This window comes from Monodelphis domestica, chromosome 1 (assembly GCF_027887165.1).
Source record: "Monodelphis domestica isolate mMonDom1 chromosome 1, mMonDom1.pri, whole genome shotgun sequence".
Classification (NCBI taxonomy): domain Eukaryota; kingdom Metazoa; phylum Chordata; class Mammalia; order Didelphimorphia; family Didelphidae; genus Monodelphis; species Monodelphis domestica.
The window spans coordinates 257,938,224-257,957,395 of record NC_077227.1 but is presented as its reverse complement, the minus strand read 5'-3'; the positions used below and the strand labels follow the sequence as shown (position 1 = coordinate 257,957,395).

At 43.6% G+C, this 19,172-nt stretch overlaps 1 protein-coding gene across 2 annotated transcripts in view; it reads right to left on the bottom strand.

Annotated features, from left to right (window-relative positions):
- The window catches only part of MIDEAS (mitotic deacetylase associated SANT domain protein), a 163,736-nt gene that overhangs the window by 35,370 nt on the left and 109,194 nt on the right, over positions 1–19,172 (bottom strand). For both annotated transcript variants that reach the window (XM_007472855.3, XM_007472854.3), the window contains exon 2: positions 1,333–3,006. In XM_007472855.3, the coding sequence (XP_007472917.1) occupies positions 1,333–2,739 (1,407 nt within the window). In that variant the 5' untranslated portion in view covers positions 2,740–3,006. The remainder of the gene's footprint in view (positions 1–1,332; positions 3,007–19,172) is intronic.

Here is a 19,172-nt window from a genome sequence, read left to right as displayed (position 1 = left end):
CTCTAGTTATGTTACCTATTATGAGTAGCAGTTGAAATAACATTTTTATTAGTATTAATAATAACAAAAATAAAGATAAATTTGAGTTGTTATTGTCTTTCATATTTCCCCAAAGATGCAACCAGTTGCCATCAAGGGCAGTGGTATCCTCAAGGTATATAACAATATAAATTAATTATTCCTACTTAAACAGCTAGATGGTATAGTGGATAAATCATAGGACCTGGAATCAGGAAGATTCCTCTTCATGAGTTCAAATCTGGCTTCAAACCCTTACTAGCTGGGTACCCCCTGGCAAGACATTCAACCCTGTTTGCCTCAATTTCCTCATCTGTAAAATGAGCTGGAGAAGGAAATGGCAAAACTTTTTTGACAAGAAAATCCTAAACAGGATCACAGAGAGCTGGACACAACTGAAAATATGATGCTCCAGATTCTTTTCCTTAAACATTCCCCACCTCCTTCTTCCTTTTCAAATCTATTTATTTTGGGGGTCTTTTATAAATAAGAAAGCAATCCTGTTCAAATCTTAGATTCAAGACCTCTCTCAGGGATTCCGTCCTTTATAAAGCTTTCTTGTCTCCCTTCTCCCTTCTTTAAACTCCACCTGTCTTTCCCATCTGTTCTCCCAAACTAACACCTCCATCATCTAATACTTTCATACATGTATCTTTTCTCCCCAGTAGGACTTCCTCTGTGAGAAAGGCACAGTCTATTCAATTTATTTGTCTCACACAGAGCTTAGCATACAGTTGTCTTCAACAAAACCATGTTGATAGTGCTTGGGTCTGAGCCTAGGACACTGACAAATATTCTTGTTCTATTCTCTATTTCCAATCACGATAGTGAAAACAGCTTCTTTTTCTTATCACAGATTCCCTAAGAGGAAAAATGCCTCTATTTGTCAAGAGTACTCCTATCTGGAAAATGGGTGCACTTATACACTGTTGGTGTAGTTGCAAATTGAGGTAACACAGATGTCCTCCCTTTCCTCTGCATCTCAGAATCACTAGTTTCTTTCAAGAATCAATTCTAGTATTATCTTCTATGTGAAGCCTTTTTGAAAGCTCCAAGCTGGTACTCCTCCTGCCCCCAAATTATTGTTTCCTTGGATGTAGGCTTCTTAAGGGCAGGGCCTGCTTCACCTTTTGTACCTCATCACAATACCTTGCAAACACCTGGGGCTTAATAAATGCTTCTTGACTGGCTAACCTAATGTTCAACTCTTTTGTATCCCACACATTCTGTCCCTAGTCTGACCTTTTATTTTCTCTAGAATCCAACTAGTCCTTCCAATCTTCCCAAACCCTTCTGGAGGATCTCAGTTCTCACCATTGAATTCTGGAGCGAGGCCAGTTCCACAGCTTTCTGAGCCAATGTTAGCAAATTAGCCTCCTGGGAGGCCCGCCGCCGCCGTCTCGTGCTCTGGATCACCCCTCCTCGAACCACCCCAAAGTCATTGGTTCCCCAGGCATCACTGCCTTCAGGGGCCTCACGCTCCCGGCCATTCTGAGCCAGTCTCTCCCCTTCCGGGAGGTGCTGCTGCCCCCCGAGCGCTCCCCCACCTTGCTCTGCCTGGGGCATGAGGTGGCTGCTCTTCTCGTGACCCAGGGCCTCGGGATGGGGCTGCCCCAGATTCGCCTGCGGCAGGTGCTGCTGCTGTGACCAGTGATGCAAGAAAAGGTTGCTGGATATCTCTTCCCGGGGCTGGGGAGCAGGTCCATCCAGGGCAGCTGCGGATGATGAGGGCGGTAGGATCCCTTCCTTGGAGAGCCGTCGGGAGCGTCGTGGAAAGGAGATCTGGGCCTGAGGTAGCACAGGTTGTGTAGGCTGGTCCTGCATGAGGGCCTTCAGGAGCTCTGGGTTCATCTCAGGGTTGGGGGGGAAGGGGCAGGGCACCATAGCGTGATGGGCCCCAAGGTGAGCCTGACCCATGGGGCCAGCTGCCTGAAGGCTGAAGTCCTGGGGCTGCTGGGAGTGGGGTGGTGGAGGCTGCTGCTGGGGATAGAAATTCTCAAAAAGCTGCATCTGGGGAAGGGCCTGCTGTTTCTGTTGAGGGGGATAAGGGGCAGGGTTGGTACCAGGCGGGGGCTGTCGGAAAACATGGCGGTTCACCTGGTTCCCAAACGCCAGCTGGAAAGGCTGCAGGGGCAATTGGCCCGGAGGCTTCTTGGGTGTATGGAAGGAGTTCACTGGAGCCTGGGATCTCCCCAGCTCCATCTGTGCCTTCTGGGTCATCATCTGCTGTATGGCATCGTTGTAGGGATCCATCGACAGGATCCCCTTCTCCTGGCTTCGTTTCAAGGATTCAGGGTGACCATAGAAGCCCGAGACCGCAACCCCAGGGTGAGGAGCCCCTTTTTGGCCACCATATATAGAAAGTGCGTGGTTCCACAACGGGTGAGAAGGCTGGGGCTGCTGCTGCCAGCTTGCATCCCCACCCCGGTCAGGCACCCGGCCCATCACTGAGTTTGGCCACTTGACAGCTGCCACCGGTTGAGAGAGCATGGGAGGGTTGCCCCGCTCTGTTCTGTAAACCACTGAATTCAGTAGAGACAGGGTGTTGTGAGGGGGTAGCTCGGTGGGCTGGGAGGTAGGGACACTGCTACCCGGCCCACCATGACCATAATACTGCCCCTCCTTCAGCTGCTGCTGCTCCTTTGTGGCTGTTTCTGGGTCACTGAAAAATGGAACCCGTTTCCTTTTGTTCTGGGCCTTGGATTGGGCCTGGAGGTTCATCGTGTGGTTTGCTATGCCAGGGCCAAGAGATACCCACTCACCAGCTGCCCATCCCCCAGGGAAAAGCCCCTTGGAGCGTGGGCCCCCCCTCAGTGGTTGATGAATGGTAATTTCCAGTTGCCAAAGGAAGAAAAGGGGGGAACAGGAGAAAGGAGGAGGACCCAGGTAGACTTGGTCAGTTGCTCAAGGTTCCTTCAGGTTCCGCTCAAACCTGGTGCTTCACCTCTTTTATCCTCCCCCAATTCATGGTGCCAAACATCTCAGTGCCTACAAGAAAGAAAGAAAGCATGTCAGTGCTGAGGATGGCGATGAGCAGGAGCTAAGGCGTAAGAAGGGACTCTCATTTAGCCAGGATGTCTCTGTGGGACTGGGTAAATGTCCTCCCCATGCACCCAGCCCATCACTCCCTTATCTTACTAGCCCTGAACTCCCTTCAGCACTGACCATATATCTCAGATCTACTTGGCAGTCTCCCCAAAAGAGTTGGTTGTTCCCCAGTCCAACTATGCAGCCCTTGAGGCCTCCTGGCACATTCCTGACACTGACATCTGCAGCAGAGGCGGTATGTGTGAAGGGGGAACAGAGACAGTTGACTCTACACCAGCTGCTGCTATTTCCTAGGAAGCTACAGGAACAAAGCCTTTCTGCATCCACGATACAACAGAGCCTGAAAGAGGTTGGGAATTCACTGTATCACAGACTGGCAAAACCAGGATCTGAGTCTGGGTAGCTAAGGAAGGTCTGTTGCCTAGCATTCATAGCCCTTTAAAGCCTGGGTGGTGAGGCAAAGTGGGCAGCTAGGTGGCACAGTGAATAGAGTACCAAGGCTTAAAGTGAAGACGACTCAGCTTCCCTGGATTCAAATCTGGCCTCAGAACTTACTAGCTATGTGGTCCTGGGCAAGTCACTTAACTCTTTTTTTGTTGTTGTTGTTGTTGCCTCTGTTTCCTCATCTATAAAATGGGCTGGAGAAGAAATGGAAAATCACTCCATTATCTTTGCCAAGAAAACACCTAATGAAGTCATGAAGAGTCAGACACAATTGAATAAGTGTGGGAAAGTGGATGGGAGTGAGGAAATTATGCCTGGAGTTAGGAAGACCAGGTTTCAATCCCATTTCCCATATACTTATTAGCAGTGGAACCAAGGGAGGTCACATCCTCTCTAGGGGTCAGTTTCCCCATCTGTAAAATGGAATTGAACTTGATGGCCTCCAAGCTTCCTCCTCATTCTAGTATCTTTCTTTGCAAGGAAGACCCCAAATGGGTCACAAAGACTCAGACACAACTGAAAGCAACAACTCTCTAATGCATTTATTCACTTAATATTGTATTACTGGCAGCTAGGTGGCATAGTGAATAGCCTGCTAGATTTGTGGGCAGGAAGACCTCAAATTCAGCCGCAGACACTTAACAGTACTTAAAAAACAAATCAAACAAACAAAAACCCTCTGCTCCCTCAGTTACCTCATCTATAAAATGGGACATCTTTCTCCCAAGGTTGTTCTGAAGATAAACTAATATTTGTAATGTGCTTGGCAAACAAACCTCACAGTTATATAAATATTAACTATTACTTATTATTATTCATTTATTTATGTTGATATCTCATTCTCCTACCAGACTACAAGCCCCTAGAGAGGGGCTTAGGCTGTGTCTTGCTTAAGATGATTTACCCAACAGCATCATTTTATTCACTTTCAGGCTGCCTCCAAATTCAGAAGTATACAACAACCCCTTATACTTTGAGAGAGGGAGAGGAAGAAGAAGGAATGGAAAGGGAGAGAGAGAAAGAGAGAAGTGGTGGGAGGAAGGAGAGGAGGAGAGGAGGGGAGAGAGGGAGGAGAAGAAAAGAGAGACAGAAAGATGGAGGGAGAGACAGAGACAGAGAGAGAACTCAACTATGCCAAGGTCCAGCTAAAGCTTGGGAGGGGGAGTATTTCCACAAGGAAGGGGAAAGAGCTGCCAAAGGCTCCACCAGGCCAAGTGAGCAGAGCTCCGGGCTTCTAGACACATTCCTGACCCAGCCATTGGCAGCAGAAGTAGCCCCCTGGGATAAGTGCAGAGAAGGGCTTGGTAAATGTGCAGGATCTCCCAGCCTCTGGCCACAGAGGCAGATCTACAACACAGGGTATGTGAGAGTTACCAGAAGACAAATGGCCAAGGAGGAAGCTACACCCTGTCACCTAGTTTTTGAAGCCACTTAAGTGTAGAGTCAGCTCAGAAACATTTATGTAGCATTTACTAGAGGTCCAAAGACCGTGCTAAGTAAGCCCTGGGGAAGAAAGGCCAATATAGTCCCTGCCCTCAAGAAGCTCCGAGTCTAATGTAAGTAACTAGGCAAAAACAAAATACACAGATTACATAGAACATAATCTGAAAGGGGAAGACACTAGCAGCTGAGAGACCTGGGAGAGGCCTCTGGCAGAAGAAGGGACTTCAAGCACAGACCAATCTGGAAAGCCCCTGCCTAAAGCTCAAAGCCTGAGCCTCCTTCTGTCCTCTAAGGGCACCAGCAGCTAAAGCCTCCAGGACAGTGGAGGGGGTGAGAGAGGAGGGAACAGTCTGAAAAAGGATCAATTCATTTGACGAGGTTTTATTAAAGTTCCTGCTAACCCAGCTTCTCATAGGAGGAGGATCAGCTGGGGGAGGAACTTGAATGGAGTGCCTTGAACAAAGCTGTGGACGTGAGATATTTCTGCATTCCAGCCAAGGGGGACAGCCTATACAAGGGCTCTGAGACAAAGGGCAAAAAACAAATAGGCCAGTTTGGCTGGCAGAGAGAGCACGTACTTAAAGGAGGGCATGTGCAGGAAGCCTCAAAAAGTAGGCTATAAGTAGGCTATGTAAGGACTTCAGGATGGAATCGTGGGTCTCACTTAAATTGCATTAAAACAGGCTGGTGGTGCCCCATGAAGGACCTCCAGGCATGCCAGAGCCTCTAGGGCAGGCCTGGTGGTTGTTAACAGCCTCAGTAGGGACAAGAGGTACAGAGATGGGCAGAATCAGTCAAGGAGTATTTGTCAAATCACCTAGAATGTTCTAGACACTGTGTTAAAGTGTCAGGCAAAAGACCTAGTATCAAGGCACTCATGATCTAATGGGGGAAATACCATGCAAAAACCATAGATATACCCCATTCCAGGAGATAAGGAGTTAGGGGCACGGTAACCCCACAATCTGGAAAATCGGCTTATACTTTTTTGGCCTTTGTGTACTTTTCATAAATTTTAACTTTAAAAAAGAAATTGCATATATTTATAGTATTAAAAGATCACATGTTGATAATACATAATGTGACACATATTTTATGCATTCCTGAGTTTCTAACTTTTTCTGTGTCATCTGCTGGCCTTTGAGTGTCATCTGTGGCTTCCGTAAAACTCCTCCCAAATTCCCATGCCCACTTGCAGTATATCAAAACCTTGATAGGGAAAGTTGGGGAAGGGGCACCTGTAGAGGATAAACTGGCATTAATCTCGAAAGGGAAATACTAAGGTTTAGGAGGATTGAAAAAGGCTACTTGTAGAAAGTTGGATTTTAGCTAGAAGGAAGCCAGGAAGTAGAGATGAAGAGGGGAAAGAGATGCAGGTATGAAGGAATAGTCACTGTAAATTTATGGAGAAAGGAGATGCAAAGCCTGGCAATGTTCAGGGAAGAACAAGGGGGAAGGGGAGAAGGTATTAAAAAAAGTATAAAGGAGCCAGCTTATGAAGCTTTTTAGAAGGCAAACAGAGGATTTTATATTTAATCATGGAAGTAATAAGGAACCACTGGAGTTGATTTATGGGGAGGAGAATAGAGACATAGGTCTATGCTTTGGGCAAATCCATTTGACAGCTGAGTGGTGGGGCAGCTAGGTAGCACAGTGAATAGAGCGGTAGGCCTGAGGTTGGAAGAACTCAGATTCTAATCTGGCCTGAGATATGTTTAGTCGTGTGACCTTGGGCAAGTCACTTAATTCCCATAACCTAGCCCTTAATGCTTTTCTGCCTTGGAATTGATACTAAGAGAGACGGTAAGGGTTTAAAAAAAATTTTTAACAGGTGAGTTGACAATGGACTGAAGCCAGGAGAGGTGGTTAAAGTCTCAATGTCTAGTTATGGGGAGATGGGGGAAACATGGGAAAGGGGGAAGAGGAAAAAAGGAAGGAGAGAGAGAGACAGAGAGGGGGGGGAGGGAGAGGGAAAGGGAGAGAGAGGGAGAGAGAGAGGAGTGAGAGTGAGAGTGAGAGTGATAGGAAGGTCTGAGTTTTAGAGGAAATTACTTCTACTGGGAAGAGGATCCCACAGAAATGTGATAAAACCCCAAGAAAGAAATAGAATAATAACAGCGACTCATATAACACTTTAAGGAGAGCCCCTAGAGATGGATCAGCTACTAGAGAAGCATTGGGTCTCAGACTCTTTGCTCTCACATTGTCCAGGTGGGACAACCCTCAATCACACTTCATGTGCCTGGGTGTTCCAGCCTCCCCACTCCCAAAAGGAAGGCATTGCAGGGAGGAATTAATCTGCCAAGAGAGACCATCCTAAATCGTATCACTCACCTAACCACTTATTTCCTTACTCCTTCTTACTCGATGACCCACAGTGACTCACTCCTTCATCTCCCTCTTTCCAGTCATCTTTCACTTTCACCCTCCATCACAATAGGGTAATAACTTCCTCCCTCTGTATTTCCTTCCTTGGCTGCCCACCACCACGTGACCCATTAGATTCTCTGGGTTTCCTCTCTTAGTGGCCGACCCCCTTCCCTTCCCTAGGCCTCAGTCAAAGCAAACACTTGGTGCCTCTCAAAGTTCTGCTTCATCCAGAGGGAAAATCCTTTCTTCCATTTCAAAAGAGATGAAGAGGGAGCAGATGTATAGAGATATGGACCCCTAAAGCACCAAGAGAACAGACTAAGGTGAAACAGACAAGGAAAGAATCTCTCTCTCTCTCTTCCCTTACCTTCCATCTTAGAAGCAATACTATATATTGGTTCCAAAGCAGAAGAGTGATATGGGTCAGGCAATGGGGGTTAATTGACTTGTCCAGGGTCACACAGTTAAGAAATGTCTGAGGCCAGATTTGAACCTAGGACTTCCTGTGTCTCTAGGCCTGACTCTCAATCCACTGAGCCAACCAGCTGCCCCCCCCCCCATAAAGACCCTTCTGAACAAAAACCTCTCTTGCATTTAAACCCTCTTGCAATCAGCCCCTGCGTCACTAAAGGGAATAAAGCAACCAAGGCCCACTCAGAAAAACAACCAGCCACAGAAGTGCCCAGAAACATCATGCCCATTATCGTGCCCATTGTTCCTTGCTGGTGGAAGCATCCTTCCCAACCCGGCAACAACCTGATATGAGCTCTGCCTTTGGCCAGCCAGAAGCAGTGAACTGGCTCTGGCAGTTGGTGTTAGCCTACTCTGTCCCTCCCAAAGGAAGAATGAGGGAGGGAGAAAGGGGCAGTGGAGCTGCTGAGGATTAAAGGTCCATGTGACTACAAGGAAACTCTAAGCCTCCCCTGCTGTCCCCCTCCTCTCCCTGCCTACCACCCCGTCCCCTCCCCTAGAACCACAGATCTTCCTGACAACCCCCATACAAACCACAGTAATGGGGCTTGGTGACTAAAGAGATGCCAGAGATACTTGGTGTGTGAGAGGCAGACAGACAGCAGCCCTATTCTGTGCCTGGAGCATCACAGCATGGGGGAGACATGAGCAGCTCTAATATAAATGAGCCTTCTGGTCCCCTTGAAAGCTGGGGTGACAGATACCTATGTTATAGTTGAAATCGCTGCAGCTGAAATGTCTCTTTTACATCCTACCATCTTGGAGGTGAGTGAGTGGGAGAGGGTTTCGACTTCAAGACTGCAGATCCCTAAGACCTGGGGACCCACGACTAGAATTAAATGTCTCTGGTCTTTGGTTTCTTCATCTATTAGAAGAAGGAGTTGGATAATTTTGGCAGTTGGTCCCTTTCTTATTCAAAATCCTATAAGATCCAAGCTTTAAGGGAAGTCCCTACAGGTACTACTGAACCAACCCCAACTGTCCTCTTCCACCCACAAGCTTAGTTCTCCAAGACTACTCTCAGGAAATTATTTAGACCTTCAAGACAGTATATAGCCATAGCCTTGGCTCACAATAATAAGAGATTAGAGGAGGGAAGACCCAAGAAATGCCAAGGGAGTGTCAGGCATAGGGTTCAAATGTGGCCAGGACCCCTTGTAGTAGATGTCACTTAAGTCAGGCCACTTTCCAAAAAGAAAATGTCCATCCTGGTGGCCCAAGAAGGAAGAGTTATTTCATGTTGGATGCTTTTAGCATCTCCATTTTACAAAGAAGGAAACAGCCTGGGGAGGGGCTAATTAAGAGAAGTGCCCAGGCTGACAGTTAGCAAATGAATAAGACAAGACTGAAACTCAGGTCTCCTGGACTCCAACTCTAGCATTGTCTACTACATATTACCTAATGAATGAAATAGGAATGAGTACTTCCTGCAGATCTTCAAGGACCTAAGACCTTTTAGACTACTGCTCTTCCTCTAGAAACCCTACCTGGTAATCTACTATCTCTGGAATCTGCATGGGTCTCTGCCTTTTCTCAGTGGGCTCCCCTCCTTGCAATGCTTCCTGATACAAAGATATGACTGATCCAGTAAGGGAGAACAAGAGAAGGTCTTGAAAGCTAAGCTGGCATAGGAGAGGCCCCAGAAGCCTTCTATTATCAGGGTGGGGGCAATGAGGACTGTTCTCCTAAGTCAGGAATGCCCTTTGTCTCCAGGGAAGGGTGTGGAGTATGCATTGGGAGCCTCTCAGGGAGGGAGCCATGTAGTCAGCAGGAAGCCCAGGGCTGGCTTGCTCAACAGCTGAGACACTATGTCTCTCCTCAGCCTTTCCCCATACTCCCGCATCTCCTTTTCGCCTCCCCTCCATGACCACCTGTTGTCTGATGCAGCTTCTGCAGGGGAAGGTTTCCCTAACACAGATTTCTCCTGATCAGTACAGTGGCAGATGCCCTTGGCAGATGAATGCCTCCCATCCTCCCCAAGGAAACAGCTGTGAGGCTCTGCTGAGACTCTCTGGCCTATAGGCAGAGAGTCTGGAGAAGAGAAGGGGCACTTGGCTGCAAAGCCAAGCTGGGCATTTAATTTTCTTGATCTAACTGAAGGGTAACAGATTCTACCCCATTTTCTCCAGCTCCACTTTTCCACCCTCTCCAGGGATCCATATCTCCTTATAATGTTTGCTCTTCACCTCCAACCCAAAATTTCTGCAGAAGTCAAATGCATTTCATCCCCTTTGCTTTTGAGTTCTAAGGACACAGGCCATGAGGCTTGATGTCAACATCCACCTCTCAGACAGAACTCAACTCTCTCCTCAATCAAGTCACTTTTTCCAGTTTCTAACCCTACAGGACTGCTCCCCAATCCCCAACTGATCCACCACAGGGTAGAAAGTTGACTAGTCAGACCCTCATCTTCCTTCCCACTCCTCAATCCAACTTATGGTTTATATCCTTCTTTATGGGGGGGGGGGATTAGCAGAGGACCTGGGTCCTTCTTCTCCAAAGGCTCTTAACTTATACCCCCTCAAAACTAAGGAAGCTCATTGAGATATTCTTATCCTCCTTAGAAGGAAAAGGGCTTAATGAGGAAGCAAGAACTGACAAGAATACCTCTAGGCCTCAAAATTTCAGGGATAGCTGCTGTCTGATCATGGTTAAAGGAAACCCACAGCTTATGTGGGGCTCCTAGATAATAATAATACAACCTATTCTCTACTCTCCAAGGAAGTCAGTTCTAGGCACTTCCCTTTCCTGCCTCCTAGACTCTCTTAGAAATCTAACTGAGACCATCCAAGACCAGAGAACCATTGCTCAACTGTCTGGTCCCCTATTCACTACCAAAACAGTATCATGCCAGAACAAAGAGAGGAAGAGCCGATCTAATAAATTTCATGCTAAGTGCTATCCCTGCCCTTCCAACAATCACTTATTACCTGCCTACAGCATGTTCTAGACTGAGTACCTGACCTATTGCTTAGTCATTACAGTCATGACTAACTAACATTGACTCTTGGTTACCCCCACCCAGCCATCAGTCCAATTCTTTGAGGTCTCCTATCACTCAATCCCTCCAACTCCCCACCTCTACATCAACCCTCATCCAAAGTTCAGATAATTATTAGTCACAATAAAACTCATGTTTAGTGTTTTAAGGTTTATCAAAACAACAACAACAACAACAACAACAACAACAACAACAACTTTCCTTTCTTCTTAGGGAGAGGAAGTAGAGAGATAGATAAAATTTGGAACTCAATTTTTTTTTAATTACCTTTTTTTAGAAAAAATGAAACAAAAATTGAAAAAAAGTCCTCACATGAACCAGGTGGTAGAAGTATTAACCCTGATGCACAAATCATATAACCGATCATAGAATTTGGAGCTAGAAGACACCTTAGAATCACCCACTCCAATCCCTGCATTATATAGATAAGTGTGATTTGATGACTATTTGTTCAAAGTAGTGTAAGTGGCAGAAATGAGATCTGAGTTCAGGCCTTTAGACATCAGATTCAATATTCTGTTCTGTCACAATCTGCCTCCACTCCAATTAATCAGTCAACAAGTATTTAGAAGGCCTCTGCTATGTGTCAGAAATTGTGCTGAGTGCTACAGATACAAAGATAAAAATTAAAACAATCCCTGCCCTTAAGACATTTACAGTCTAACCAGGGGAGACAATCTGTCAGTAGACAGATACACAAAACAGATACAAGGTGATTGGGGAGTGGGAGTGGGGGTATTAGCAACTTTAGAAAATCAAGGAAAACAGAGAACCAGGACAAATAGAAGATAGAGCTTGAACAAATCCCTTAAGACAACTAGGGGTTCTGAGAATGGGCTAGAAAAGGAGTGCATTTAGGAATCCAGAAAGGGCAGCACCAAAGGCTAAGGGAAGAAGATGGGAGCCTTGGTTGAAGAAGACAAAAGATACTCAATTTCACTGGGCTACATAGTACACAAAGGAAAGTAATGTCTGGGGTCAAATTGTGAAGGAATTTAAATGCCAAACAGAAGTCTCTATTTGATCCTGAAAGTAACAGGAACCCTCTCTTGAGCTTACTAAGTAGGGGGAGTGACATGATCAGAAATTCCCCTGCTTATTAGGCAGATGAAAAGTCTGCAGCTCAGAAACAACTACTCACACTTCTACAGAACTCAGTTTTAGAAAGCACTTTACATATGTAAAGGGGACAATGATGGTCTAGTCCTAGAGCATGCCAATATGCTCGTCCAGGTACTGGGCTCCCAAGATGGGTGCTAGCCAAGAATAGTGTTACTGGGGGAATGGGCCAAGGAGGACTCAAGTCTTCCCCCAAGAGCCATCCCCTGCTTCCCCTCCCCATCAACTATTATCTTTCTACAGCATGTTTCAGAGCAGGGAACTGTAATGAGCAGGATGATCTCAGAAAAATCTGGAAAGACCTACGTGAACTGATGCAGAGTGAAATAAGCAGAATCAGGAGAACATTGTACACAGTAACAGTGATATTGTGGATATGATCAACTGTGAAAGACTTCACTATTCTGAGCAAAACAACTATCCAAGATAACTCTGAAGGGCTTAGGATAAAGCATGTTACTCACCTCCAGAAAAAGAACTGATTGAGTTCTAATGCAGATGGAAGTATACTATTTTTCACTTTATTTGTGTTTTCAGTTTGGGATTTTGGTTTTATATGAATATTCTCTCATAACATGACCAACATGGAAATATATTTTGCAAGATCATACATGTATCACCCAGATCAAATTACTTACTATCTTAGGGAGAGGAGAGAAAAGGAGACAATTTTGATATTATAATTTTGGAAAATGCATGTAAAAGATTGCTATTACATGTAACTGGGAAAATAAAATAAAAAATCAAAGTAGGGATCTGAAATCAGGTTGTTTGGCTGTGGGCCCTAGGGTTATTTCATTTAATCTTCATAAGAACCCATTGAGGAAGAAAAGGAACGATGTATTTTGCAGATGGGGAAACAGTTACAAAAAAGGTTAAATGACCTGTTCACAGTCACATAACTCTTTTCCTGCCTCTGAGACTCTCCTAAAAAGAACCAGGCTGAAATCACACAAGAATAAAGAGACATTAGCCAGCTGTCTTGGTCCCCCATTTCACCAAAGTGGTATCATGCCAGATTGAAGAGGAAGGCCTGATCCAGAGTTGATTCTCATGCTCTATTTCTAACACCCTACTCCCAACAATGCCCCGCTGCAGCATGTTCCAGAGCAGAGATCTGAAAAGCTAGGTCTTCTGACTGTGAATCCCTATGGGCTTCACTGCCCCACATCATATACAGTTCTTTTGCTTTCACAATGGAGAGCTAGAGCTGTGAGATAATTCTTTACATATATTACTAATATCTGTAACTCTAGATCTTAGCACAGCACCTGGGCGCAGAGCAAGTGCTCCATACACGCTCTATTTAACAGTTACCTCTTCCACAACAAGACTTTCCTCATAGCAGTTTGGGTATTTCATGTGTTGGCATGAGAAATTAAATAGGAATTTGGGGAGTTTTGTGGAAGCTGCAAACAATACACAAAGGCTAATAAGATGACAGAAAAATGTAGAAACTCAAAAATGGATACTTAACCCAAATTTTACAATAAGGTACTGTAAATACTCCATAAAAAAAACAAATTCAGGCTTTCTCTGATATGAAGGGAGTATCAAAAAATTTTACTCAGGAAAATAATTTTTCTAGATTGCAGGGGTGCTGTGTCCCTAACCCCCCAAGATGTAGAAGGGATAACTATATTTATCTATCAATCAATCTATTTCTAGAGGAGAAAGAATAACACTATAACTCTAGGCCAAGAATGACTCATCTATCCTCAACTCCCTACTCAATCCAATGCATGGCTCTGGCCCCATTCACTATGGCCTTGGCAGCTTGACCTATTTTGGAACAGGAGGCCTAAATACAGCTCCCTTTGCTCAGGATGGCAGATAGACTTTGAGTTCTTTAACAATTTGTTGTTGCTCCTGGCCTCCCTGCTTCTAAACCATGCCATCCAGGCACCTTTGCCTAACATTTAAGTGTAAAGATGTTTCATTCAAAGGTAGGCAAAAGGCATTATTACCCAGTCTTTTCCCCATTGGTTTGTGCAGTTCCTCCTTTCCTATAACTGCCCTACTAATTTTTCCAAAGCACACAGCTGGATAGGTTGGTAATAAAAGGGCTGGCATCCATTGGCAGACTCATCTGGAGCTTTGTCAAAGATATTACCCAAACATGTGGCATGGGCCCACCTGGCGTGCCAGGATGATGGCCAGTGGGATACTGCTCAAAAGCCTGAAGCAACTCTCTGGAAACACCATTTTCCCAAAGCCCAAGATTAAATGAAAAGGACCCAAATTTCATCAAAACAATGGCTACCAGGTGCTCCAGATGCCCAATCTCATCCATTTTTTTTCAACAAACATTTATTTAACACCAATGTGCAATTCGCGGTGCTAAGAACTGGAGGTACAAAGTTTTTTTTAAATGACCTAGTCTTTCTGGCTTCAAGAAACTCATTATTGAGATAGAAAGGAGAAAGTAAAACCTGTACAAAAATAAATGTGAAATGGAGGAAAGGTTACATCAAACAGAGTAAAAAACAAGCTTGAAATGCAAGGGGGAGGGAGGACTTTCCAATAGCTGGGACAAGTTAGGGGAAATCTGAGCTGTGCCTTAAAGGAAGAAAAGGATTTTAATAAGCAAGAGATATAAAGGATGTCCTTTCCAGAGATGAGGGATAATTTACACAAATCCATAGAAATAGGTGAGTTCTCTAGCCAAATAAATTGAGATTAACCCCTCTCTACTTCCTAGACTAAAAGTTTCTTATTAGAATACCCTCTTCTTGGTCTTATCACCCCTTTAAAGCCCTAACTGATAACAAGCATGAAAAACAGGCTCAAGACTGCCACCAGTTTCCTGGGACTGTTTCCTGGAACTGAGGGCTAACTAAAGCCAATGGCAAAAAGACTTACTATATATTCTTTAGTATCTGGTGCACAAAATTTATACAACTAAAACCAGTTGCTTTCACCCCATTCCCCAAAATGCTCACTGGGAATAAAATGAAGTTTCTCATGGCATTGGTTTTTGGCATGTACACTTTCCAGATTATGCCTTTACCCTGTAATCTCATGATTTCCCTAAATAAACTTCTGAATGTCCATGAGTCTAAATAGTCTAAATATATTGGTTACTCACGCATTCATGGAGAAGAGTACAGGTTTGAAAAAAAAAATTAAAAAGGGAGAGGCAACTAGGTGGATCAGTGGATAAAGTGCCAGGCCTGGAGTTGGGTTCAAAACTAGCCTCAAGCACAAACAAGTTGTGTGACCTTCGATAAGTCACTTAACACCAAATGCCTAGCCTTTACCATTCTTCTGGCTGGAATCAGGATTGTGCCTTTAGCAAACTTAGAATTGTTTTCCTTGGTTCAAGAAACTTAAGGTTTCTCAGATATCTCTTTAGTCTCCCACCTGTATTACATTGACTTTGACTGCTTTATCCTGTCCTCAGTAAACTTATCACTAGGAAATCTCAACATCTTGAAAGAGCAAATCAGCCTTGGCATTCACATTTCATCTGTACTCTCTACCACTCTGATTGAAGAGTGGAATTAGGAAGAAGTCCTCAAATTATCTCCTCAGTCTTCCAGAAGGCAACACTCATTTTGGACTTCTGACTTCTCTGCCATGACCTGGGCTTTATAGCTTCTCCCCAACTCCAGAACTTTTTCACTTTATGTGTGTGTGTTCCCTTCCTCCATTAAATTGTAAGCTCCTTGAAGGCAAGGGCTATCTTTCTGTTTCCCCAGCACCTGGCACAGTGCCTAACACTATGGGTGCTTAATAAATATTTAGCATTCAAGAAACCTTTAGGGTATAGCCAGATTTACAAGTGACTCCCTTGGTTGGAGGACCTTGTAAGCTTCAAAATTCTGTGAAATTTTGAGTTTCCAATTGGCACTCTAGTAGCATCCCTAGAAAAGCCAATGGCACTACTTGCATCTGGAACCAAGGATAGAATAAAGACATTCAAGACTCCAACAACAAAACAAGTAAACAAAAACATATGGCACCATAGTCACAAGGAACATCTTGAGGACTCCAACAAAAGAATTTCTCGGAGATATGAATTATTCTTTTGCCATGCTCCAAGCTTGAACCTACTTTTCCCTATGTACTGAACAAAGAGTGTATCACAGATTTTGGGATTCAGTGTTTTCTATAAAAAAAAATTTTTTTAAACTATATCATCTTATATAATCCCTTTCTAAAATCTAATTAAATCTGGTTGATTAATTGAGATCAACTAATAATGATGGCAGGAAGTACATCAGTGGGGACATGTGAATTAGCAATAGAAAACTGAACTTTAACCCTTCAGGGATATTCTTTGGCTCTGAGGGATAAGTAGGAAAAAAGCCAATCTGCTAGTGTGAGATGCAGCTGGCAGAGTGGGTCCTGGATGTGCTGCATACACACAAGGTTATTTTGGATATCTAGCCATTGTTAGAGTACTTTGTTTATATTTTGCATTTACTTGTCTTTGAACATATTTTATCATTCCATGCAAATCTAAGCTCCTTTAAGGAGAGGGAGAGGGAGAGGGAGAGGGAGAGGGAGAGGGAGAGAGAGAGAGAGAGAGAGAGAGAGAGAGAGAGAGAGAGAGAGAGAGAGAGAGAGAGAGAGAGAGAGAGAGAGAGAGAGAGAGAGAGAGAGAGAGAGAGAGAGATTCCATCTTTCTTTTCCCCACTATCTGCTCAGTTTTTCCAGGCTAGACTCAAAGAAGAAAACAACCAGTAGTAGTTGTGAAGCAGTCAACAAAGTAGTCTTCTTCAAATCTATTTCATACTTTAAAAAGAGAAATGTCAATCAGTGGAACAGATTAGGTACACAAAATAACAAAGCATTAAGCAGAGCAGTCTAGTTAGGGTTTGATAAACCCAAACCCCTGCTACTGGGATTTACTGTTCAACTAAAACTATTGGGAAAACTGAAAAGCAGTATGGCAGAAATTAGGTATAGACCAACAGCTAGATGGTACAGTGGGATAGAACAGCAGGCCTGGAGTCAGGGAGACCTGAGCTCAAATCTGACCTCAGACACTTAATAGCTATGTAACTCTGGGCAAGTCATTTAACCCTGCTGGCCTCAGCTTCTTTTTCAGTAAAAATGAGCTGGAGAAGGAAATGGCAACAACTTCAGAATCCCTGCCAAGAAAATCCCAAATGGGGTTCCAAAGAGTTGGACATGACTGAAATGACTGAACAACTTTCACCATATACAAAGCTACACTCCAAAGGAATATGTGATTTGTATGCAAGAGGCCAACTTATTGACCAATTAAAGAAGGAAGGAAAAAGACCTTTCTTAATTCTCAAGGAAGAATTCATTACCAAATAGGTGAAAGAAAGATCACAGAAGAAAAAACAGAAAGCTTGAATTAAATCAAATTAAAATGTTTCTGTGTAAACAAAACCAATGCAGCTAAGAATATAGTGGGAAGAAATCTTTGCAACAATCCTTTTCTAATAAAGGTCTGATATACAAGACATATAAGGGACTGCTTCAAATATATCAGAACAAGAGCTATTCCCACAGGATAAATGGTCAAGGGCAGTTCTCAAAGAAGGAAATACAAGCTATAAACAGCCTTATCAAAAAATGCTCCACTAATAATTAATTCATTATTAGAAGTTTTTAGAATAAAACAACAATTTAGTTTCTGTTTCAGACCTATCAAATTGGCAAATATTACAGGAAAATGACAATTGTTGGGGGTGGGGGAACTTATCCACTATCACTGCAAAAGTCATTAAGCTGTGCATATATTCTTTGACCCAGGAACATCACTTTTAGGTCTTTATCTCAGGGTGAACAAAGAGGAAAAGGACATCGGTGAACAAGAATATTTATAGTAGCACTTTTTTCATTTATAGTAAAGAATTTGAAACTAAGGAGTGCTCATCAGTTGGGAATGGCTGTACAAATGGTAGTTTATTCATGCAATGGAGTATTACTGCACCATAGGAGATGATTAAAGAAGGGTTTCTGAGAAGTTTGGGAAGGTTTTTATGAATTGATGCAGAATAAGGTAAACAGAACCCAAAGAACAATTTATATAAAAACAACTAAACTAAAATAATGATGATAATAATAATAGCTATCATTTTTACAGCACTTACTATGAGAGGCCCTCTGCTAAGTGCTTTAACATATGTAAATTTATTAACTTATTTGATCCTCCCAACATCCCTATTATCTCCACTTTACAGTCAATAAAACTGATGCAAACAGAACTTTTGACTTACCCTAGCTAGCTAGCTCTTACAGCAATTAAGTATCTAAGGCTAAATTTGAACTAAGATCTTCCTGCCCCAGGTCTATCCATTGCACTATGTTGCTGCCTAACAGTAACACTGTAAGAAAAACATTTCTAAAAGTCTAGGAACTGTGTTCTTTGTAATGACCAACAATGATTCCAGAAAACATTTGAGGGAAGCTCACTCCCACTTCCTAACATAGAGGAGATTGGCCAAGGGTGTAGAATAAGAAGTACTTTTAAGTAACAGCCAATGGTTAATGGAAGAATTTGTTGTGCTTGACTGTGTAGTCTTAATTTAAGGGTATTTTCTTTTTTTCTTTTCCAGGGGAAAGTGGGGTGGGCTTGGAGAGGGGACAGAGTTGAACTTTAAAAAAAAAAGGAAGAAAGGAAGGAAGGAAGGAAGGAAGGAAGGAAGGAAGGAAGGAAGGAAGGAAGGAAGGAAGGAAGGAAGGAAGGAAGGAAGGAAGGAAGGAAGGAAGGAAGGAAAGAAGGAAGGAAGGAAGGAAGGAAAAAAGAAGAAAGTCGTTGAAGCAATTTAAAAAAATGAATAGTTAAGAACACAAGGAAAGTCAGAAGGATAAACAGACAAGTTAGCCGGGTTTGGAAGTTACTTGTTGAATTTATTACATACTTGAAAGGAAAAGCTAACTATACATAAAAGAGATTCAGCATTTCATATAGTTTAAATGCTAATTTTACTCAGTGCTTGTGTAGTTCAGAATTTTTAAAATGAAGCATAACTGAGGGGAAAAAGTTAATTATGAACATAGCTGCATAGAGTATTTGCCCTCTACCCTACCAAGGAAGAGGGGTTCTGACTGGAGGCCCACTAGACACATGGGAACTGAGGTCCTAAAGAAGCTGAGTAGTCCTCTGAAGGGGCCACGCATCCAAATCCCAATGTTTATTGCCCCATCTTACTGCAGGAAGGATAAGAAAATGACAAGGATCTTTCTTAGGTGAGATCAAAGCCCAAACAGTAGCCAGACTACACAATGACTGGTTGGGAATGCTTAGAATGGACCAGTCTGACTGTCCAAGGGC